The 25946-nt window shown below is 39.3% G+C and overlaps 1 protein-coding gene across 2 annotated transcripts in view; it reads right to left on the bottom strand.

The window, feature by feature from the left end:
* asic2 (acid-sensing (proton-gated) ion channel 2) overlaps positions 1-25946 on the bottom strand; it is a 331531-nt gene that overhangs the window by 301733 nt on the left and 3852 nt on the right. For both annotated transcript variants that reach the window (XM_040123766.1, XM_040123767.1), the window contains exon 2: positions 25242-25863. In XM_040123766.1, coding sequence (XP_039979700.1) covers positions 25242-25817 — 576 coding nt within the window. In that variant the 5' untranslated portion in view covers positions 25818-25863. The remainder of the gene's footprint in view (positions 1-25241; positions 25864-25946) is intronic.

The raw sequence follows: 25946 nt of genomic DNA on the forward strand, positions 1-25946 counted from the left end.
TCAACTTCTCAGTACTTCTCAGTACAATGTTTTTGATCTTGCTTGATGGTGATGCAGTAGATGTAATTTGGAAGAATTCATCTATAGCATTTTTTTCTTGCATGTAATGGGAAAGAGGTCAAGACATAAGCTCGTTAGAAAATCCAGCATGTGACCTGATGATGGTGCTAAAGGATGGATCATAAGGTCACCATAGTCAGTGGGTTACTTCAGGGCTGCCTATGCCTTCTTGGGGGCGCTGGGCACAATGTTGCCCTCACCAAAATCTTGTATCCAGATGTCAGGAAGTATAATCTTCCTGTTTGTTCCGATAAAGTAACTGATACAGTCTGAGACAGAGCGCCGGTCCACACCCCAGAAGATAATGGTAATTGTACTGCATTTCAGTATTTCAGTCTATTAGTTAACTGAGGGAGCATAGGAGCGTTTCCCATACATAGGCTCTATGTATGGACCCACTCAGGTAGATAAAAATCACTAGTTTTCTTCTCGGGTAAATCTTACATTAGAAGGCTTTATTTCACAATTTTCGAACTAAGTAATATTTGGCCACACTCTGTCTGAGTTGCGTGCACTGCAGTAACTGAGCTGGGACTAGAGGCTTCTCTGTGTGCCGCCGCCTCGCTAGCATCTACTGATAGCCTGCATGTGAGGTGTTTAGGGAACATCAGTAAATTGCCTTACCTGAAAATAAATAATAAGCGCCTCACCCCGAAATAAAGGGGCATTCTGAGATTTCTTGGGGCATTTTTGCCCTTTGCCCATGTTAATTTCCAACACTGGATGAAATACGTCAGGATTTCCCCTATTTAGTTCTGGAGCTGATCTGATCCCATTGCATGTTAAAAGTAATTAATAAAAGTATTTTATCGCTATGTTGGGGAAAAAGGAAAACACTGAGTTTTTACAAAAAAAAAAAAAAAAAAAAGGCTCAATGAATCCTAATCACATCGTGACTTTTAATCTCTAGCATGGCTCAAGCTCCAAAAACACTGGATCCTACATTTCCCATAATGCAACTCATTAATGTATTTCAGTAGACACAACCTGCCTGTTAAATGCACATATCTTTCAAACTCCACACCCCGGCTCTCTGTTATAAATTCGTAATCTCTAAACCCAAGCTAAGAAAATCCCAGTAACGTCACAGAGGTTATTTTCTCATTATTTACAAAACTCCCCCTGAACCACTGAGGAAACTGTTTTTCACAGGCTGAGTAGTACTCCCTATCATGAGCAAACTGATGTTCACGTTTAAAAATCAGTGGTTCTTCTTAAAAGTATAATAAAAATATCAAATGATGGTTTGCTACACGCCAAAGTAGCTCATAGGGTAAACAAACTTAAGCAACCAATGCTGAAATGTATTAGAATTTTGCTGGGAACTGATGTTAACTTTTTGGTCTGTATCTGCTCAGCATTATGCCCAAGGATTCTGTTTTTTTGTTTTTTTTTACAGCATCTAAACATCTTAAAAACCAAGGCTGTCCTATAAGTAAAACTGCTCATAAGAAATTATCCTTCATACCCTGTTTTACCAATCCTCTCGCTCCCTGAGCTCATAACCACCTTCTCGGTTCTTTCAGCTTATAACCACCTAGTTTGCTAATCCACAAACTGCCTGCTACAGTTTTTGATAAATGATGGTGCTTGCGGACTACACCCACATACATACAAACAAAAGCACACACACACACACACACACACACACACACACATATGCAACCATATACGAGTTGTTCAAGAAAACAAACTTGCATCCACACACAGTAATGATCTAAGACTGTCTGCATCACATTTATCCACCTTTGTCAGGCTCAAAGGCACCTTAACTTACGGTAGGTTCTTTGTGTTTTTTGAATAAAAATAAGTAATCTCACACAATCTTCCAGGAAGAGTGAGAGGAGCGCATTTCTGCATCCTGATGTGATAATTAGTTGTCATCATTTTGCCCAAAGTGAGGTGTATGGGTGCAATGGCAGAGAGAAAGAAGTGGACGGTGAGGATAACAAGTTTATCACCACCACCTGAGTCACTAAGAATAGTCCCCTGAGCCACAGCAGGGTGGTGTTGCGGAGACGACCCCCCCCCCCCACCTGTATAATGTAACAGCCTCTATCTGGTGCTCTGCCTTCCATGCTGCCCCCTTTAAACCTCCACGCCTCTTTCCCCTGTTGTCTGCAATCTATCTGCCGCATCTGCTCCCCCCATGTTGATGGCCTCTACCAGTTTCACCGTGATGCCTACTGTAATGATGTCGCTCTATCACTTTTTCCATCTCCCCTTCACACACTCTCTCTAACAGTCTGTGTGTCAGAGTCACGCTGTCATCCTTAATGACAATCCCTCATCTCATTTTTTTCTGCAAGATTTGACACCCTAAAGACATAAAGAGCAAGCGCAGTCTTACCAGGCACCATTGAAAGGTATATTTTAAATATCAGGGCTCTCTAATTGTCTCAGAATGTACATGTCTTTCATTTTAAAAGCTGGTTGATTCTTTGACTGATTAGAATCTATTTGGGGCGAGCAAGGAAAGGCACTTAAGGCATGGAATAATTATTATTGCTATTTGCATGAGAATGCCAGAGCCCACAGATTTCCCTTCACATACTGCTAAAATGAGCCTAATTTAGGGTTTCTGTTCTTTTGATAAACCATCAAAAGAAAGGGTATAAATCAGCCACGCTCCATTGTCTGTCTAATTCACAACAACAACAAAAAAGAGCCCAAAAACACAAACAAAACTGAAAACTGACACCCTTCAATAAAGATGTTTTTCCTCATCAAAATCCCTGCAAGTGTACATCAAAATGAATCTATTCATACAATATAGACTTAATATAGACAGAACAATAAAGGGTAAGGGGATATGAAAATATATTTCACGAGGTGATAGAAAGCTGTCAGTTTTTACTGTCTCTGGCAAGGTAACCATCCCTTTAATATATCTGGATGTATTAAGCTATTGAAGGTAATGTCCCTTCATTTGTCAAGTACTCAATTCTATGGATTAGGGGGAAAAAAAAGTGTTTTACAGCAGAGGTTAGACGAGCCTAAAATACAGACTGCCTCCATTAATGTCAGAAGAAATTAAAACACTTTTATGAAACGAAATTAACTTTCAGGGAAAGCAAGCAGAGGCACTAAATCATGGGCAAAACCCATATATTTAATGAATATTTAATGATGTCAATAACATTTCATAACATCTCGGGTAGAAAATTTTCTGGGGAAAGTGTGTGTGTGTGTGTGTGTGTGTGTGTGTGTGTGTGTGTGTGTGTGTGTGTGTGTGTGTGGGTGTTCTCATTCGACTTTCCAGAAAATAAAATCATAAATAGAGGTCACTATTAAGATATAAAATTAAATTACCTGTGATAGAAGATTTTAACCATATTACTATAGTTATTCATTAGACAGACAGTTGAGCCACACTACTTTTCATTATATCTATACTAGTAAAGGAGGTAATGCGGTTCCAATGAAGCAGAACAAAACAAGCATTCCCCAGGCTAGATTTGCACGTTCACAAACATTTACTCATCTTTACTAACACAGAACTGAAAATGACTAATTTCTTCTCAGCTGGCCTGCAGCTCTGTATCTGTAGTGGTATCAAATATTCACTTACATTTATGCACACAGTGCAGGGTTTGGGGTTCTCTGTAAGTGAACAGATTTGATTATGGTAAGAGTATTAATGGCTCAGAATAACTGTGGTGAAGCCAAGGAGGGAAGAAGAGCCCATGTAGCAGGGGAGATTTGTAAGTACAATGGTGTAAATGCAAAGCAGAGGGCAACCGATACCCATTCCAGCTTTATTAATGCTCTCCACCCTGAAGCTGCAAGATGTGGATATGTCTGCGGCTCCCTGGCTACAGTGACCCTGGACCTCAAGTCTCTGTGTAAGCTGCTACATCAGCTTCAGGGCTCGTAAGTGGAGGTTCAATAAGGAGAACACAGGGGAAGAGGGAATTGCAAAAAAAAAAAAAAAAAAGGAAAAAAACCATAAGAACTATGCTGTGAGGGTGAAAAAGAGGAAATACATTAAGGTGTAAAGTAGGATGAGAAGAATCAGCACAGGGGAAGCCAACTTTGAGAGGCGAGTACAGCAAAGGAGAGTGGTGATAGGACCAGAATAAGAGGATTTTTCCTCCTTTTTGGACAAAAAAATAGGTGCAGGTGTAGGTGTAATTCAGGTGTATGAAGATGTAGCTCATTAATTGGCTACTCTTTTATTCATGAAAAATGAATTAATTTTCAAGCAAACAATGAATTACCTGATGATGAAAACAACCGTCAGTTGAGGCCCTACTCTCACAAAACCTGTGACAGAGCTGTGATAGCCACTATGGCTAGCAGTGACACAGCTAGGCTTAGTCACCAGATTTATGGAATAAGCGCATCAATAAAAAAAAGAAAAAAAAGAAAAATGTGGATATGTCATGGTCTTTTATTTAGACTTCTAGGGCAGAGAAAAAAAAGAATCTGAAAGAGGATCATTTGATTAGGAGCTTGTGCCAGTTAAGGACCGGATTAACACTGATAAAACACGAGAGCTGAATCAGAACATGAAAGGATGTGCGTCATTTAGGCAGAACGTTCCTTCTACACTTTACATGGCATGTCTTCCGCCATGCCATGTAAACCTTACTACTCCTTCAGCAGAAGGGTGTTTTTCCATTTAGACCAACATATATCCTGGCCAGGGATTTGTCATGAGAGTGAAGGATGTTAGCATGCAAGTCAGTTTAATCAAATCACAGGTGAGATACAAACATGCCAAACAAAAAGTATAAACACTGTGCACAAGTGGAAGTGAAACCATCAGATAGTTTACATTTTCAATGCTTCAACGCTGTGTTTATCACCAAGAATTGTCACGTGGTGAGCTGCAAATTCCAGTAAATCATAGATTGTTTATTAACTAAAAAATAATGCATAGGTACTGCTGTGGTGATGTCTGTATATTTTAATGCCTGAGCAGTTTCAGATTATGTTACTGTGCATTTTATTGGGTTATTTTGATCACACAGAGTGAAAAATAGGCATATGAAGGAAAGATCATGTAGTGAATATTGGTTCAGCAAAGATGAAGCGAGAGGATGGTGAAATGCCAGACTGTCTCTCGGTCCATGAGGAGAAAAGCCGTTCACTTGTGACCTTGTAGAGAGACAGCAAGAGAGCTGAGCCAGCATCTCAAGCATTTATCACCTCCAATGCCGATGACCTGCTATTCATACAGCGCACAAACATATAGTTATCAAGAAGACCAGGTCAATGAAAAGGACCTTAAACTGCAGGTTCTGTCATAGTTTTAATGGAGGGAAAATACTATGAGGGAGCACAAGAAAAATCAATATGTTCATATATAGCAGAGAAACAGGCAAAGAAGAGGAGAGAAACAGAGCTGTAAAATGCCAGAGGATACACATGTTAATATACATAATATTTATTTTTAAATTAAAACAAAATGTTGACTGTATTATTTCCCAGTAATTAATTTGCAATCATCATCCATCATATTCCACACCCATTTGTTATTTCGTTTAAGACAATGAAAAGCCAATTTTAAAGTGATTAATGCACTGTTGTGGATTTTTTGTTTTGTATTGATGCAAAACAATAAAATATTAAACTAGAGACAAAATAATTGCATCCAAAACATTATGTGATATACAGCAGACAGGGGGAAACGAAAAAAAGCAAACAAAAGAAAGAAAGAGAATAAGAGGGGTGGTTAAACTACAAAAAAAGGATAAGAAATAAAAAGAAGAAAGCTTTGGTCAGTTAGGAACATCTCTTCTCTTATGTCCTGTTTTCATTCCAATATTGTCGGATTTCGGCCATTTCCTAGTGTAATAATCAGAGAAAATTTCCATTGCGTTTCACTCCATTCATTCAACCTACATTGTGTTATTGTTAGCTGACCTCTCATGGGGTCAGGGGGCATTTTGTTTTGTTTTGCCCTAACCAATCAGCAGCAATTGACTGTTGAAGCAGCTAACTTCAAGTTTTTCCACTTTGATCTAATCTTCTCCATCGCTTCCACTTCCCCATACTGTCAAAGTTCCTTTCATTTATTACGTCTTACGTCACAATATCTGGCAAGTCATCTACAGCATCTGTCTGTGTTCCTGGAGCTCTCAGCCCTTTAAATATTATTGCGAATCCGTCATTCTGTCTTTCAGACCATATACTGTGCAACCTAAAACCTCCCCATCAATACCATGACCTTCATAATGTTCTGTGACATTCAACCGAGTGTTTCGGTCTCCCACATACGACTCTACTTCGTCACTACACGTGTCTAGACTACAGACAGATCCAGTCCTATCTCTTATTTTCATGGCCCTGCATTTAATGACAATGCATTTAAGTTGAATGAGTCTCTCTGTTGCTAACCTCAATAATATTGATTTTCTCCACACTGAAATGAAGGAAGAAAATCAGAATACCGTATTTCCTCAAATAGCGGCCGGGGCTTCATGTGCAGAAGGTAACAGGCTTGTACTAGAGGCAGACCTTTTAATTCTAATTCCCTCTGTTGGATAAGTATAATTGGTCATATTTTAGTTTACGCTCTTAATACAAACTCAACATTTCCTGTAACCATTTCACATCAAAGCTGTCTAGCGTTCAGAGGACAGAAACCCTTCATTTCTTAACAGGGCTTTTATTGTGAAACATTTGCAGGCATACTATGCAACAACAGCCGGACGGGATCTAAGGATGACAGAGCAAAGTGGATCAAAATGAATGAATTGAATGCTTATGATGAGTAAGCCAAAACAACAAAGAAAATAGCATGATTACACTGGTGAATTTATTAAATTCGGGCAATAGAATTGTACATTATGCTTAACTGGAATACACATTATATGACATGCACCAGGAGTTTCTTTACCCTTTTTTTCTCCCCAGACCCGTATTTGGGTGCCAGCCTTTATTTGTTCGTGTCGATCACACCAATTGCCAGTGTTGTAAAATGGCTTTTTTTTTTTTCCTTTCTCCTTGTTATTATAGGATCCAATGTGACCATATGAATGATTGTGTTGGTGATCGTGCGCATAAGATAAAATAAGGGCAGCAGTTTATATCAGACGTTCAGCAAGATTTCCAGTCTCTGAGGATTGTTTACTTGCCAACTGTCTGAGCCATGATGAGTAAATACTTAGACGTCTTATTCAGCCTGATTCTGAGAGTGTGTCTAGGTGACAGGGACTTTGGGATAAAGAAAATATAATCAGTGTTTTATTGCCAAGAGTTTCACTGGTGGGCAGTGCCAGGTGGCAGAGATGTATTTGTTACAGGTGTGCAGATATCAGATTCTGTTAATCCCATTTTAAACATCATATACCCAATTAACTTTGTGAACTACCTTCTATTCTAGAAGTTTTAGGACGGCATTTATAGTAATACTGACAATATTCTTGCAGATCTGGGTTATGTTATCTTATTGAGATATCATTCTTTATATTTTACCTAACGAAACCATTATGTTTTATGGTTAAAAAGAACTTTTTGAAGCAGTAGGTTTGATCAACTGGAAAGAAGAATGATATTTTCTAGTAGTTGGCTGATTTAGTCTGAGAAACTGTTAAATGATTTCTGTGGCTTGCCGGTTACATGTGTTTCCAGTATTGGTAGGTCTGTCTGGAGATGAACAATGACTGTGCTGAAATCACATCCAATTATATTTGGACAACAGATGCTAGAGAGAGTTGTCAGTGTCTGGACCATAAATGCTGCTGTTATTTTTGTTATTTTCTGCAAGTTATTTGTCATAAATAAATGTCCTTGAAGGTGTGGTTACCTGTTTATTTACCAACCTCTTTTTGTAACTGCAGTGAGCAGCAAAAATATCAACCTATAGTGTGGCACATGGTCTCTCAATCGTTTCAAAGAAATGAAAGGAAACTGCTCCAAAACTACTTGAGATTTTATCGTTCTCAGCCAGTCCGACACAATAAACCAGAGAGTGCTCCTATAGGGCTCTGTTGAGACAAATCACAAAGCTTCCTGAGAAGTTTACACATTTTACGATAGCTCCGGGCCACATGAAACCGAAGATGTGCTCAAAACACCAAACTGCAATGCACGGAGTCACATCAATATCACAGCCAGAGCCATACTGTAGTTTATTTCTGCTCCTCTTAATACTGTACTACTGGACTTTAAAGATTCACTGTTGAAGGTACTGTAGGTTGTCAGAGTCCGTTCTTCATGTAGCTTAATTACATTTTCCTCCTGTTTTGGATTTATGAGTAAATGACCTATGACACTGCCTCATGCAGTTTAATCAGTTTTAGCTACATGTGCACCAAGAGTCTTGTTTAGAGAAAACATCGGAGACCTCATGTAAATGTAGCCTCGAGGTTTAATTGATGTGCATTGTGTGCTTTCTGTAACATTAAGTATTAACACAGATACAGACCAACCAAAGTCTATGTAGCTGCTGATATACACACTTCAGGTTATGTGTTGTGGAGAGCTTAAACTAGAAGGACCCAGAGCTGCTTACAGTTCATAGAAAACACAGTAGGAATTTGGATTTTATTGCATGCTATGAGTGCTTCAGGGTTCACACGAGCCAGTCATATTGTGTCTCCAATCATCCTGGCCAGTCCAAACAACAATCTGCAACGTATTCAAAGTTGTAGTCTCAACAAGAAGGAGCAGATGTGCTAAATTTGGGAGCTGGGTTTAAATTAGACTTCTTAAAATAATAGTAATCCCCCTGTTCTTTTGACAGCATTCCTCCTTCCTGTTTTCCATTTTACATAATTTTGCTTCTCTGTTGTACTGCAATGCCACAGGTCTACGAACAATTAGGCTTTTGAAAACAACAGTCATTAAATCAAGACCCCCACTGCTGGCCTTTCATTGCAGCTGGTTAAGATATCATTTAGAGTAAGTTTTGCTTAATAAACACACTACCTTGTATGGTACTTAATGACGACTGCATTGCAGCCGGTACACAGCCATGTGTAACTAACAACTAAAATTAATAGCAAATTCTGACAAAATTTGTTCTTCGGATTTACACAGAGACATCTCTGCTGAATTTATGACTCTTAGCTGGCTATTTTCCTGATGTATTTTTTTCTTCCACAAACAAACAAAGAGAGAGAGTTGCTGTGACTGATCAGTGGAGGATGGAATAATCAACACTGTGAGACAATATGTTCTACAGCCACAGATTAAACAACAGCAGGATTATTTTACCAAAAAATAAAACATTATCTTCTCTAAAATCCTAGATACTAGATCTCTGCTTTAATTCTCTAGATTATCTGCTCTACTTTTAAATGTTGTGTGCATTTTTATTACTTAATTTGTGCAAAAGACAGGTGAGCGCTGTCATCCCTTAGTTGTTGATACAGGTTGCTAAAAGTCATCACATGTTCAAAAAAAAAACAACTTCGATTCAGAGCTGCAACAATTAGATCATTATCTGATTAGGAATTTGATAGGAAATTAATTGGCTACTATTTTGATAATCAAATAGTTTTTATAGTTACTTTTTTAGTCAGCCTCACATTGGCCGCTTAAAGCTTCTCAAATGTAAGGATTTGACACTCTTCATAGTAGCCTGAATAACACTGGGTTTTGGACTGTTGGCCGGACAAGACAAGACATTTGAAGATGTAAAATTTTTCCCTTTTTTCTGACATTTTATAGAGAAAACAATTAATCAAGAAAATCATCAGATTAAACGATAATGAAAATAATCATTAGTTGCAACCATAGTTGGATTTCAAAAATCTTAAATGACGTGCAGTGGAAGCCAACTTTAACAACAACCCAAACAAGCTCAAATTTAAAATATAATTTAAATATAAATGTACTGTAAAATATACAGAATAGTTAATAGCTGACCCAGATTTCACGGTTGTGCAGGCTATTCTATAAACATGTGTCCAAAGTCAAAATATTATCTATGTCATCTGTAGCTGAGGGAAAAATTGGGACTGGAGACAGATGGAAAAAACTAAAGACATTCCAAGATCTCGCCATAGCTTTTCACACCAAATGGGAAAAAACACTGCATTGCAATGCACTAGTTATGCTCATACTATGTTTTCCTGTACAGAACCCTTATCACTTCAAATCATCTGAAGTATGCATCTACAATGATTTATGTTCAAAAGCAGACTTGAGATGGGAAATATTAACAGAAACAGAATAAACGACTACACTGTCCTACAATAATTCATGTGCACACACTCTAAGAGGCAGCACTCTGGTCTTTCTTTCTTTCTCTCTCAATACCTTCTCTGCGGTGGCCTCTCAGATCGTTTGGCAGAGAATTGCTGCAAATTAGTGTCTCAACGAGCTTACAACCTATGAGAAAAAGGAGGAGGACATCACTGACATTCACCGTACTAACTAAAGGAAAGCTTATACCTGACACATGCACACACAAGATGGGATTGTGTGTTAACAGTTGCTGTTAAAGGAAAGCTATAAATATTTCTGCTGAAGCCATTTTTGTGTTTGTATTTAGGGAATGTGTGCAGGTATGTTCGGATGCAGTGACTATTTATTCACAACGTAAGCTGCCTAAACTTATTGACAGTAAATTCGTTAAATTACCGAGCAAAAATATCAAACATTCTCTGCTATCAGCTTCTTGAATATAAGGAGTGCCACTTCTCTCCTTTTTATATCATTTTAAACTAGTTTGTTGGCAGGCAGTTCAGCCAAAAATAGCACTACGTTAAAAAAAAAAAGAAAAAAAGAAAAACTAAAAAACTAGGCTGTGATGGTGTGAGCATGTTGCCACAGGCACCTGTGAGAAGATGAAATACAATCGAGGACATCCAGTTTCAGTAACTGATCCGTGATTGAAGGCTTATCAGATGCAAAAACACCACACAAAATACCAAGGTCTATACAAATTTTATTTCCCAGCATAAATAACAAATTCAGTTTCAAAGCCTGTCAGGAATAAAATTCCAGTGGATAAATACTGAAACCCTTTTCTTGATCTGTTTATTTTTTTTACCTAAAGGTTAAAGAGTCAGATAGTCAAATTTGAATGTCTTAAGTCTAAAAATACTGGAATCAGCTCATAAATACTAGCATATGTATGTGCTTTAAAGTTTAGAATATAAACTTTCCTTGCTAAAACACCAACTTTGCAGAAAAAACACAAAGATGTGACCTTAATGTCTTCATGAGTTCTGTATATAGTGTTGCAGACCCTGACAGTGGTCAGTAATGCTATTATCAAGAATTTTACATGTCTGGAAAGTCATCATGGCAACAATGATTTAATCCTCTGTGCTGATGATTGCAAGGTGAACATCAGACTTGGCATTTGCATAACAAAGTAATCTGCCAAGAATGTGCGCTTGCAAATATTTGATGGCCAACAAACAAAGTTGCAGAATGATAATTAAGTGTGTTGCATCCTTTTTCAGTGGACATGATATTGGTAGAAAGGGAGGATAGGGAGGGCTATGAGTTTTTGGACAGGGGAAAAAAAAGACTGAAGTTTTACTTTTCACATAACCTCTCTTTTCAAAGTGCCGAACTTGTTCAGGATTGGATAAAAATGGGTACATATATACGCATATATGGCCACACCTGTATGTGTATGTATGATTTTGTCTGTTATTTATTACTGTTATTATTAAAATGATTGTTTCATGGATTTATTAATATTTTTTCCCCTTATTTTATGGTAACTGTGACTCATGAAATGTCCCCATGCCAGCACAGTGGCTTCGCTGAAATGAATGAAGCTGCATTTGGTGAGATATTGTTAATACTGGTCTAAACAGGAACTTAGTTGGGAAAACAACAGCAATTTAAAGATGTTACCTTGGGCTGTAGGAAATGATGATGGGTATTTTTCTTTTTCTTCTGACATTACAGACAAAATGATTGACTGAAAGGTAATCGACAGTTGAAATGATAATGAAAATAATCGTTAGTTGCAGCCTGTCCTATGTAACATACTTGATTTTACTGAGAACTGAACTTCCACTCACTCACACACCGTACCTCTACTTGTCATACAAACAACCACACAGACTTTCACTGACTCTCCATCTTCCCCACTCATGCTGCCCTTATCATGCAGTCAGCCAGGCACGAGAAGGCACCACTTTGGGTGTCAGCAGCCTTCTTCCAGCCTGCTGTAACATTAACGTACACATCCAAACTGAGTTCAACCTGTTCTGTTCTTCCTGCCTGCCAGTCATCCTCACGACGAGTAGATGTCCATGCAGACCCCAGATCAAACACTGCCTCTGCTGCTCGCCTGCTTACAGTACAAATTCGAAAGAAGTTCAACGCTACAACTGCCGACCTTCCCGCATCAGGGCTGATGCTGACAATGAGCTGGCACATTCGCTTTACAGGGGTGCGCTCGCCGCGTCAAGAACACCAGCTGGTATCACCGCCTGCTGTATGGAATGTTGTTGTAGCATGACATGATAGAGACAGTTACTAATGGTACTAGTCACCCTATGGTACCACACGGCATCTCAGGATGGAGTTTGGAGCCAGATCTGAGGACATCCAAGCAAACGCTCCCTGAATAATGAATGTGGAGGGAAACTGAGGCAGCATCTGATAAAGCAGAACTGAGCGTCGATGCAGAGGAGAGAAAGTAAAGAAGGCAGGACTGACACACACTTAGAGAGATATTATTAGACTGAGACAATGAAATGATTCAAGAGGTAAAAAAAAAAAAAAAAAAAAGGTAGTTGAGAAATTGAGAACCGAATGAAGTGAGATAAACAAGTTAACACATTTGTTTGCACTGATGTTATGCTGCTCATTAATGTGTCATCCAGAAGACAAAAAGGCAACTGTGGCAGGTATTTTTTTGTCATTGATTCAATAGCACAACTGTTATCAATGATTTCTTTAAAATATAAGTTTAACCACAGGAAACAAAAATGTTCTAAGACAGGATTAGGCCTGGTAAAATGTTCATCCAAATGAGTTCTCAAAGGATTCTCCAAGTGCTAGTGAACTCACAACAGCACATGCAGGCCAATTATATGCAAGGTCAGAAGTTCAGATTTATGTGAGGCAGCAATGGAAACAAGGTTTATGTTGCTAGTCCGTGCATTTTTGCAGACCTGGAGGTAAGGTCTGGAAAGACTGAATGAGTCCCTTCATTCAGATGTTTCTAATTACACAAACAAACATTAACCATGTTAGCAACGGGTAAAGACACTGTTGTTCATGCAGGCTTTGCTTTATTCCCTCCACAGTGCAGCTCAGAGGGAAGCAGTGAAGGCAGTTGGAAGTGAGACATTACTAGGTCTCAGGAGACGAAAATTTAAATTTTTAAAAAAGCAGTCAAAATCACGTTTTGGGGTCAGTCTCTCACAACCCACAGACTGAGAGGCACAGTAAAAGGCAGATACCAAATTTTTCCATCCCCAAACTCTGACAGTACTGACAACAGACAAGAATGCAACATGGACACGCGATGTGTTGTGTGGTAAATTAAGGGCATTACATCTACAAGACCAAATGCATATTTTCGATTGAAAGACATGATTTCACACTCCCTTTTTGTGGCTTAACACATAGCACTAAAACTAACTGAAGTACAACTAAATGAGGTAGATTCGAAAAGTAAATTAAAACACCTCTTCGCAAGATGATAAGTAATCCCGCCCGGTTACTAAATAGTGAATTTTGCCTTCAACTTAAAACAGTGTTCTTTTCTTTTGTTGACAACTTATGGACAACGGGAAATAATTAACCCAATACTGACCTTCTATCCACCTCTTACAAGTTGTTACAGCCAAAATGTTAGCAAACAGTTGCAAATTTACACATCCAGCGGATGCAGAGCAACATTGCCATTTATTTGGACTTGTGTTCAGGGCCACCTGACAAATGTAATACCAATATTGACTCTATTTTTATCTTTTTTTTGATGTCCAACTCCTGAAAAAAATTACCTGGTTCTTTAGCTGTTAACCGCTCCAACTATGTTTATACCAGCTAATCGCTAACTTTGTCTGTCCACCATATACAGCGGGTTTTTAGAGCTTTTATGCTGAAAACAGCTGCCTGCTGCTGCTGAGAACAAGGTCGATGAGAGCACTGAAAGTGAACCAGAAAAGCAAAAAACATCTGTGGGTCATAAAACCAAAACAACGACCTAAAAGACGCTAAAATGTACCATAGGGTTGAGGAGAACCAGAGAACTACTAAATTACCAAAGACTGAACCGAAGAATAATTTTCTTTCTTCTTTTGTGAAATTACATATATGTATAGGCACTGTATGTCTTTATGATTGGGGAGTAACAATATTCATTTTATAATGAAAGACACTGTTAGTGTATCTATGTAGACTTTGTATTTAAGATGCTGTAATCTATATTTGCTGATGGATTTGTCGGTAACCAACGGCCTAAGCCAAATGGCCTAAGATGACTGAAAAATAATGAAGTCAGCTGACTGCAGAGCTCAACTCCAATTCAAATAAATTCATCATTTGTTCAGCATCTCATTATATGGAGGAAAGAAAAACCTTGGTTAAACAAAGAAACAGCTGAGACAGAGAATCAATCCAACTTTGGCCTTGTTGGGCCAATGGCTGTGATTTCCAGTCACGCTGTCTTGCACACAGGTGTCATTTTGACAAAAAGAGAAAACATTGTTCTAACACCGATGTAAGATCCTTTTCAGCAGGAGGGCGGCCGTACCTGCAGACAGGAAGGTCGGCGCTGACACATCAAACTGTTGAAGGGATATGTTTACATTTAAAGTTTAAGACTGGTATTTGAGCAGACTAGGAGGTCACATTGTGAGTTGAAAAAAAATGTATCTGTATTGCAAATAACAGATCTTCAAACATTCTTTGTATTTTTCAACAAAAAAGGAACTGTAGAAAAGCTACCTCTAAACTGTGTGAACAATGAAGCATCAAAATTTTGTGGAATGTAAAGTCTGACTGATTAACTGACTGAATCGTAAGTGTGTGAGCTTGTACTGCAGAGGAGCATGCAACAAGTCCTTTCCTACATTCCAAAAATGTGACAAGTGCCTTGCAAACATGGCGAAAGACAGTGCGACTCAACATATAAAAAGGGATCCATTCAAGCAGTAGTCACTTTCCATTAAAGCAGCCTAAATCTCTTTAGCCCAGCAAACAGACCCATGAGGCCTCGAGCACACAGCCCTCAGGTGAGTCTCAACACCAAGATCAAAAGAGCTCCCGGGCAGCTTACAGAGATTAGAAAGAGACAGACAAGTGGACAAAAGGGGGAGTCTAAAAGAGTCTGTCAGCCTGTTTAAGGAGGGCATGTGATTTTTCAACAGCAGCCAGTGAGGTTTGTGCATCTTACGCTCAGCTCTGACACTATGTGGTAAATTATAGAGAGGGCAAGAAGATTGAGACATGAAAGGTAACAGAAAAATAGAGCAGGAGACAGAGGGCACAGGCGGAACAGTGTAAGTTCAGACAGCATGAAATCACGTTTGCCCATTATGTTGATAAAAAAAAATGTTAAAAATTTTCAAAATATGCACTCATCACCATGTCGCTGTGAGAAGTTTGCTCTTACGAAGCTTACAGCACTGTGTAGAGTTAATCTTCTCCTTAATAAATACTTGATATTTGCATCAGGAAATATGTATGTCACCAGTGTGTTACCTTAGTGTCCCTACTTCCTATGTGTTTCACAGTTTTTATCTGCCACAAATTTTAATTCGCTAAGAAACTGCAACGAAGTAAAATAAAAACGAAAAATTATTTCTCTTGCCTTCTTATTAGTGGAATTCCCATCCCCACTTTCAGACAGGCAACAAACCCTGACCTAAACCTGAAGTCTGTTTATATTTAAAGACAGATGCAACAAAAATCCAGATTTCCCAGTTCAAAAAGAACTGATTTCAATACCAGATTAGGCAGCAACAGCAATTGCATTTGTTAATGTTAACAGTGACACTACGAGAGTTTCCCAGTAAGAAGTAGAAAGTGTGACTTCATCAGTCAGATGTGGCATATGCAGATTTCTCAGTTCAAGAATAGCCAATTTCAATTTTGGATATTAAGCTTGAGTACGGTAAGTCAGAATTTTGCATGCCCACGGTGAACTGTAAAAGCCATTATCAGTAAAATGCTGAAAACATGAGCCCATACAGTTTGAACTTTGCCCCATCCCTGAAAAGAGCTGAAATTTCAGCTGCCAGCTGTTGAGACAAACAAAAATAAATGTACTGAGTAAACTCTACATTGAGTCAGAATACTGTGATAAGTTAACGAGAGACCTGACAGGGCCCAAAAACCTCTAACACTCTGCAGCTGTAAGTAGCATAAAGATGTGATGGCAACTTCCAGCAATTACACAGGCACCCACCCACACTATATTTTCTTACTACAACCAAAACCATTTTATGAATTTCTAACCAAGACATCAATTCGCTGTGATTTAGTTTAATTAAGTGAGCAGCCTACACTTCTGAATTTTTTCTTCACATTCAGGGTACAATCACAATCAAAGTAAGTGCTCAGTTAAAGCCATTATAGCTTCCACACGCAAAAAAAAAAAAAAATTAATTAAAAGTTTAGGGGTAGAAGTGGAACCTTGTGGTCAAAAGGGACCATTTCTCACCTTTTCTTTTCTAAATGCATCCATGCTTCAAACCATCAAGGCGAACGGCCTTAGAGCAAGTCACAATATTCTCATCATGTCCCAGGATGCTGATCTGTAACTGAACTGCTGAAGTTGGTAATCAAAAACAGGATTTCCTAAGCAAATCAATAAAGAATAACATTATCATGATCATGCAAGATACAGTTTTTCTTGGAGGCTCCATAGTGATGCCAACAGCTCATAATTTTCATAAAGTCGCAACCAAACAGACCAAGAGAATTCGAGTTAGCTAGCCAGTTGACCTTTGATTTCATAACCATATGTCAATATCTGCTGAAAGCAACTGATCGTTAATGCATGGAGCAGCTGCAACACACACATACACACATAGGACAAACCTAGACTGACTGCATGTGAAAGCGCATTACAACACAAACCCACACACACATGAAAATATAAACATACCCTCCAGCAAATTAAAACACACATTCATAAACAAACAGACACACACTCCTCCTCTGACCAAGATGAACTAGGTCTCCAGACAGGCTGCCGAGGTAATGAGCCCTACTCCTCTCCTTTCTTCCAGTTTCCTCTTCTCTCTTTTCTGGTGTAAATTCCAGCCAACAGACTCTAACCAGGACTTCATGTCCCAACTTCTCCTCTCCTCTGTCACTGACACCGCTCTCTCTCTCTTCCATAAACCTCTTGTTTTCTGTCTTGCTTAAAGGACCATTAGGGGATTAACTGGGTATGTATATTAGTGATGTCCTGAGCCAAACAAGGGGCCGATCGAGGCATTTTGAACTTTTGTTGTATTGACTTTATAGAGCCATATTAATTTCCAAACCACTGTGCAACCAAACTGTTGAAATACTGGAATTGCACGGTGAAGTGAGTGCACAAAATATTTTAACACTTTCCAAAAAAAGAGTTGTTTGACATCTATTTCAGCAACATTTCAACAGTGAACCACATGTCTAAAGTCATACTATTGTTTGAAACTGCATTTGTTTCTCCTGCCACAAAAGATTATTTATACATTGATATTAACACTTCTCTCTGAACATATACTTCAAATTGCTTTACTTTTTTTTTTTTAATATACATTCACTGTAAGCTACATACACACTGTCTGTACATTTCTTATAGTGCACAAAAAAAAAAGACAAATAAAAATATAATGCAGCTCAGACTCACTTTAGGCAAATGCTTAATTAAAAGGAGTCAGGTCAGGACTAGGGCTGGGTACCAATCTTAATGCTTTTTTGGGAAGGAAAGAAATGTGCACCAAGCTTTGAACACAGACAACTGTCAAGTTCCAAATATTGAAATTGAATGTCCAGTCAGAATTGCGTAATATCATAGGTATGCCAAGTTTAGACTGTATTTTATTTAAGAAAAATCTTGTACGGCTGCTTGTGTTTAGACAATTTTTAACATTAAAAAAGTTTGGCTTCTACTGTTAAATTAATTTTTTTTTCTCCAGAGAACATGTTTATATTCTTCAAAGTAAAGTAGGCCTGGGCGATAAATTGAATTAATTTCATCAATTTGAATTTGCGCTTTTGCACAATGTATAAAATGTATAGACCATGAAAATCGAGTTATTGCAATTTGCACAAAAAGGTTACTTTTAGTCAAAAAGTAATGTAGATGTTAGCTGGATACATTAGCTGTCGTGAACTGCAAAAGCCAACTGTTGTGACTCCCGGTTTCCCCCAACTCCATGTGGCTGGGTAGCAGCTGTTTGTGAATTTAACAGCAATGATTGGTAATGATGTATCAAAGCCACCACAGTCAACTGAACAGCATGGAGATTCTACTTTGTACAGTCTGTCCCTACCTACCGTGCTCAGTAGCTTACACTTATTACCTGTCTGCAGATATCAGGCTAACGTCCAGGTCCAGTTAAGAAACACAAACGGCAGCACTGGATGAATTAGTGTGCAGCATTTTGTGCTGAAACTGAGTATTCAAGTGGAGGAGGATGCTCTTGTTAGTTGAAGCGGTTCATTGCTGCATTTGTTTTTAAACACGCATAATGATTACAGCTTTGCAAGTGGTTCAGGTCTTTAATTATTCTTGTTTGACTGCAGTGCAACTGAAGTCCTAATGACCAGGATATGCTTTATACATATAAAAAGGTAAATATTTATTCATTACATACTGTATGTTTTATGTAATGCACACACTTGGTAAAATATTCCATGAGTCATAAAAAGAAGCTAATTTAGTCAACACAATACAGGCCACCATGCTTACTGGTACACTCCTGACTAGCTTAGAAGGAGAAGAGCTCTGCATTCATTGGCTAATGATTTTGCTATTTAGTCCCTACACTTCCTAGGAGGCTCAGGTCACAGCAAAAGAAAACATTTTCTGCATTCGGTACACTTCTAGATCGCAATTTAGTCAATTGTGCAATACCATGGTTCTATGGCAGCAAGAAAATACAGTTGTGTATCCTTTTCATGATTTCAAGCTGCAGTGCTCTCCTTCTGTCTCCCCCTTCTGGCAGTAAGAGCAATTACACAAACACTGTCAAATAATGAGAAATTTCAATTGTTCCTCGGCCCTTGCAAATTTTTCTGGTTGATGTAAAATGTGGGAATGACGCCACAGACACCAGATTCAAACCTCTGGTATACTGCAAAATACAGAGAGATTTACCTGGTGCTGATAGGCTTAATCAGCATTGTATGAACTATTTTGGCAAGGGCTTGAATGTAACAGACATTCAATTATATGTAGTAAGTCCCCAAGTCCAGCTTTAAAGCCCTGAAAATGGATGAGGCAGATTTTCGTATTTTTTGTCGGACGCGAAACAACCTGAATTACCCAGATTAATCCGTTCGTTAAGCACTAAACCGCTAACTGAGTACGGACCAAAATCACTATCAGTTGTTTGAGGATGATGAAAAACCCCTTCAAGGAAAATTACTGCTGCTTTAAGCCTCACCACAACATACTCTGTATCAACAGCCTACCATAATCCACCACTGCAGACAGCTGCAGTGTCTACCACATAAGCACTATCCACACTGAGCTGTCTGTCTGTGGCTGCACTCCAGCTTTTCTTCCCAGCTGGTTAAATAGCACAGGTTGCCACTGCCTCTCCGGGGTGTTTTAGAGTGGCAGGCTTATGGGTGGCAGTGATGTTTTCCATGCCCTTTAAGAGACTCAGACATCATGCCTGACGGGAATGTAAAATGCCATGGTAATGCCACATTAGTGATTAATACAGTACATCCACTAGAACCTAATGTGATGCATTGGGCTTTCAAATGTTGAGAAATGAATCTGAAGATGATAAATGCAGTTAGTAAGATGGAGCGGCCAGAAGAGGAGGAGGAGGACAGATTGTAAAGAACACAATCCTCCCCGATGGGTGAGTGACAGTAAAGTCTTGCTCTGCTTGTGAGTGCGAGGCGAATGTAGCCACACAACAATCAGCCCGTGAAGTAATTGAGCCATAGGTTGTGTTTAATGGCTAATTGCTGGTGCTGTAAACAGCCAGCACCATTAGATGTGCCGTGCTGTTCCAACAAGGCACTGGTAAAAGGGATAGATGACGGGCTAATTAGTGTCTGTGTGATACAGAGCTCAGGGTCTGGCTGCTATCAGGTTTCACATTAAGGCAGAGAGTGTGAAAGGGTCCTCCCTGGCCTGCAGTGCTCCAGGGGTCTTTATATACAGTATAACTGAGGCATGCGGCGAGTGCAAGCCAGGCTCACTGAGATGATTCACTCTGGCAGACACTGATGTGGCTTGTCAGTGTGATCAATCAACGTTTAATCACGGTTGTAATCACACACCGCAAAACAAACACAGGCAAGGGGAAGTCCACTAATCCCTGTACACGTGACACATGCTCTACTCACACCAACATCATCACACCTTCTTAAGGCTGGGCATTATGGTTAAAAATCAAAATCAAGATATGTTACCACAGGAAATATTTTTACTGAAGTGCCCAGATCCTGACAAAACTCATATCATGGTCAATCTAGTTAATAGATGGCAACCTAAACCATAGTCACAGTCATTAAAGATGACATCTGATATCTGCTATTTTTTCTTTGAGGTTAATGTTTTATTACATCAAAGTGCAGAGTTGCGCAGTTGGTCTTTATTTATGGTGAGGTGGTATCAAATCAACACGAGTATCGAAACATTTCAATCCGTATCATATTGGTAATTAGGAGTTTTAAAAATCCAATAAAAAAATATGGGCAAATTTGTTTTCTCACATCAACACAAGAGAATCCCTTCAATTTGAAGTTATTTAAGAACTGAGACCATGGTATTTATGGAGTTGGGTATTTTACAGTTTGGTAGACAAACTAGGACCAGTGGCACCATTACATAAACTACCTCAAACATATCACTGGCATTTCTGTAACACAATTTCTTCTTAGATTCTGGCTCAAAACAGAATTTTGAAAAAAATGCTAATCCAAAATGATCATGTCATTATGATATGATTTAAGTGAAAGAAGATATAGGAAAAAAAAAAAAAAAATTGATCTTCTCGCATTTTAAAGAAACTAAAATATTTTTGTTGTCTTTAGTGACACTGGTGGATATTTAGACTAAACCAAGGCTATATTTTCTGGATTTTTTTCCCCTTCAGCACCAGAACTTTCTCACTGATCCACAGTCACACCCCACAAACTGGGATGGAGCTGTACTCTGACCCGTCGGCATACTCGCAAAGATACTTGATTGAAAGAATCCCTAAAAGGGGTGAAAGCAGGCTTTTGTACCGTTCACTTGCTCTGCTTGGACTGGACGATGCTTAAAGTGTACCAAAGGGCTAATTTAGGATGATTGATGTCAGGTGGGTTGCAGACGTTCTCTCATATGAGCATTAATTAACAGGATGAGCAGTCTGCACATCTGAAGACACACCTAATACATACATATAGGCGGAAATGTGCACACCGATGCCATTTCCCTTTCATGCAGTGCTCTGCTCCAGTTCCATCAGTCACATCACATTGACTCGACCGTGTCCCCACAATCCCCCCCACGGTCATTCATCACAATGTCACTCAAACGCTGACTCGGGTCCCTGGAGTGTCATGGTAATGTCGTCCCTCTGCGTGTGTGTGTACTCTTGTCATGCATGTGTATATTTTGGTGTTTCAATGCTTGTGACTGAGTGCATTCATGCATGCATTCTTCTATTTTGGGGACCTGGTGGTTTTTGTTTTGTTTTTCTTCTCCCCCTCTCAGAAGGCGCCGGAGATATGAAGGTGTGTCGCCGCAGTGACAAATAGAAGAGACAGAGCGAGGCGACAGAGAGGAGTGGGGAGAAGTCAGGAGGAGCTCAGCAGCAGCAACAGGCAGAGGGCAAAAAGGATGACAGCGCCTTCTAGTAGCCTCTATGTCAACATGATTATCTCTGAACCCAGCTTGAGGTCAAAGGCATGTCAGAAACCATGCAGGATGGTTACTAAGGGGAGTCAAACAGAGAGTCAGTGGGCTACATGGGAAGGCACAGACAGAGCCAAGCTAGCTTTGCATTAACTCCCTGAAGATGCAGCAGAACAAAGTTCTGAAAATCACATGTTCTCCTGGCAGACACCAGCAGGGAACTGTTCATTTGTAGCTTTGCTGCGTCTCACTGCAATATGGATCAGAGCTCCAGGGGAAGCATCCCTCTGAATGCATGAACAGAAAATCACTATGGCCAACATGTGATTCACCATTGTTGTTTTTCCAATTAGTGTCTGTGCATTGAGCATCTCTCAGGGTGAAACATGAAGGTATCAATCCAACAATAACAGACACAGACCTAAAAGCTTTTAGTGTCTTAGATCACACAAAGCAGAGGCGCTATAATGCTGCTGATGCACTCTAACTGTTAACGACAAGAGAGTGTACTTTGTATAAAATGAAGAGCTCATCAGCACATCAGATCCCACAGTGCTGTTTGATTTATGCATGCATCACTGGTCAGTTTTAAGGCCGACAAACAAAAAGAACATCTCACTGATACAGACCTGTATCAGCTGCACTCTGTGTACAAGCCTTAAATAGAAAGTCAGGCTGCTGCCCAGTACATGACCCTGTGCCATCATATTAAATCATAAAGCTTGCTTGAGTTGTGTTATCTGTTACAGTGTCTGCATTGTATACTTGTCATGGTTATGGTTGGGTTGCATTGCGATACATAGTTCCATTTTGGATTTGGCTCCCATTCAAAAAAATACCTGGATTCAATAAGATGGATTCAACAGCCCAATAATCATTTCGTCAATTGAATAAATAAAAATAATCTGCAACTATTTTGAAAATTCCTTAATAGTTTTGGTTATTTTCCGAGCAAAAATAGTGAAAATTGCTACACATTCTCAGGTTCCAGCTTCTCAAATGACAGTATTTGCTGCTTCTCTTTGCCATACAGTATATAATAGTAAACTCAATTGTTTTTGTTCATGCATTTCGGTCAGACAAAACATGACATTTGAAGACATCACCTCAAGCTCTGGCAATTTTTTTCGACATTTCACAGACTAAATGATTAATCCCTTTATAAAAAATAAATAAATAAGAATAATCGACAGAATAATGGATAATGAAAAGAATTATAAGTTGCAGCCCTATCTGACTGACACTAAAAGAATCTCTATTCTCAGTGCTCTAATTTCCCATATTTAAAGTCTGAACACCTTACTGCATATGAAGTCACCCGCCTGCCTTTACAGAGTGAATGTAATCAAGAGCAGAAACCTGAAACTTTGAGCTACTATTAACATATAAACATCATACTGAATCAGTGCATCCCTTAAAGACAAATCATTTTAACTCCAGTCTACAACCACACTCTAAAGGATCATGTCACGTCCATTTTAGGTGTGGGAATCTCCCAGTTAAAGTATTAGTCATATCATATTGATATTTTAATCAGCTTTACAGTTCTGTGACTCAGGACTTGCAGTATTGGAATTTAAAAAGTTAATGGAAAATAACTTGCTCATTTCATTTTCAGGTTGTTGCTACAGGTTGCGATTCTGTCTTCTCAGCCAACAAAAGGTGTTGATTACAGATCAAAATTTAATCTTTACAACTTTTGGGTCTTTTAAATGTTGAAAGCTAAACCCATTTAAATTCAATATGGGATTTGATAAGATTTGGATTTAACAGATTACAATTAAACCCCAAACCTAGTCATAGTTACATTATTATTATAAAAAGATAATGCAGTGCCGTCTTTTCAAAATCAATCCGCACTTAAACTGCATTACTAGGCAACAACAATGCAACACCAACAAAGCTAATGCAGACTTGGTATTCAGCGTAATGGATGACACAACTCAAGAGTAAAACAATCTTTAACTGTAGAACAGTAGAATTAAATACATTCTAAACCCTACAACTGTACAGCACATGTTTAAAAATGGTCTGTAGACATGTTATGTATACATGATTCGTGGTAATGAGGTAAACTTTGCAAACACTCCGGTAGGGTCATTTAAAATACCAACAACAAACTCCCTAACAACACTTTCCCAAAGCATCTTAGAAGATCTAAAAAAGTCTTTTGACATTCATGTTCATCACTGAAGAAATGACAGACAGGATTATTATTCACGAGGCCAAAAGGAAAACTAGGATGTGCTATTAAGGCTTTATTTTTCCCTTTCCTAACATTCTCAGGGTATGCAGTGTGCTGTTCACCCATTTACTGATGGACTTAGTTAACAATCAGTCTGAAATTGTCTGAGTATGCAACCAGTCGTTGTTCAAAATTTAGTGTTTGATTGTCAAAACCAGCTTTGGGCCAGAGCATGGTCGCTTTGATCTGCCAAAAAGTAGAGTATTTGTTAAAACATGAAGGCTTTAAGGGATTAACATTTCAGTTTTTTCACTGCAACAAAATGGACTGCATTTCAACAAAATAACACTACCTAGCTCTGGTCTACGTCCTCACATTTTACAAGCAAGGTTTTGTCATAGAACAAACAAAACAACAGGCTGCTAAATTCAACAGCAAGCCAAATTGGTTTTTAATTGTTAGAACACCAGAAACCAACCAAATAATGGTATATTTGTTTGGCTGTTTATTTTTTGGCTTTATCAGACAAACAAGCAGTTACACAACGATCCTTTGAATGTTTTGATTTCTAGTAAAAGAAAGAAACTAATGGCTGGAGAAATAAATAAAGTAGCAGAGGGATTTGGGGGAATTTACTATTCACTATGGCCCAAGACCAAACAATTACTTTCCTTCAGTGACTACAATACGATACACCTGTTGAAGTACTGTATGTGCCAGTAAGCACAATGTTATTATGCGAAGGCTGAGTAAAACGACAAGGCAACAACATAAGAGTATATCAGCAGAAAAAAGCTTGAGAGTCAACCTGTGCAGCCAAACTCATAAGTCCAAAGGAGAAAACACAGCAGGAGAATCACAGCTTAGCAGCATGGGAGGGAAAGAGCAGCTATCAGCATATATCAAGTCCTTTACTGGCAGAAAACATTTTTTTTATCCATCTCTGGAAACTGCCAAGACTCAGAACACGCAACCCAAACACCTCAGTGCCACACTCCTCCAAGGGCTGGGAGGCAGCGAAGATGCTCTGACCCCAACTGATCACAGAACAGAGCTGACATTTAAAAAAAAAGACATCAGTGAACTCACGGTTTTGAAGTCGCTGTGGCTGCACTCCTGGCCTTGGTAGCGGCAGTAGAGCATCATCTCTTTCAGGTCATGGCCGACCCTCTCGATGAACTCCTTCATGCTGAACGGTGTGGGCTTATATTTGGTGAAGTTGGCTTTTTCCTGCAGGGAGGCCAGCACATCGGGCTCAGCCAGGTGTGGCTGGGGGATTTTCAGGTGCACATCCAGCAGGGCCATCAGCTCTCCTGCGTGGTACAGATCATTGCGCGTGAGGCGGGTGAAGCGGTATGCATTGAGGTTACAAATGGTCACAGCGGGGAAGACCAGGCTGCTTGACACCAGGGCATCCACACTGGTCACATGAGGGTAGGAGAGGAAATATGCCAGGCGTTCGGCACTCTCTAGGGCTAACAATCCTAGGCAGGTCAGCAGAGCCGCGGCCCAGAGCAATCGGCGCAGGCTGGGCTGACCATAGGGGAAGACGAAGCGTAGGCCGTGCAGCGTGCTAGTGTGAGCAAAGGCCTGCCAGGAGTTAGGGTGCAGGCTGGAGCTCTCCTGGCTCCCCTGACTGCCACAGCTCTCCTTTAGATCCATCATCACCCCTCCAGCTCCTCAGCCAGGGAGCCCCCTAGTGCACTCACACCTGCATAGAAAAAGAGGAAATGTCAATAAAAGACTTAGATTCAAATCTCATAATCACATCGACCATAGTGATAAGACACAGGT

This window comes from Xiphias gladius, chromosome 3 (assembly GCF_016859285.1).
Source record: "Xiphias gladius isolate SHS-SW01 ecotype Sanya breed wild chromosome 3, ASM1685928v1, whole genome shotgun sequence".
NCBI lineage: Eukaryota > Metazoa > Chordata > Actinopteri > Istiophoriformes > Xiphiidae > Xiphias > Xiphias gladius.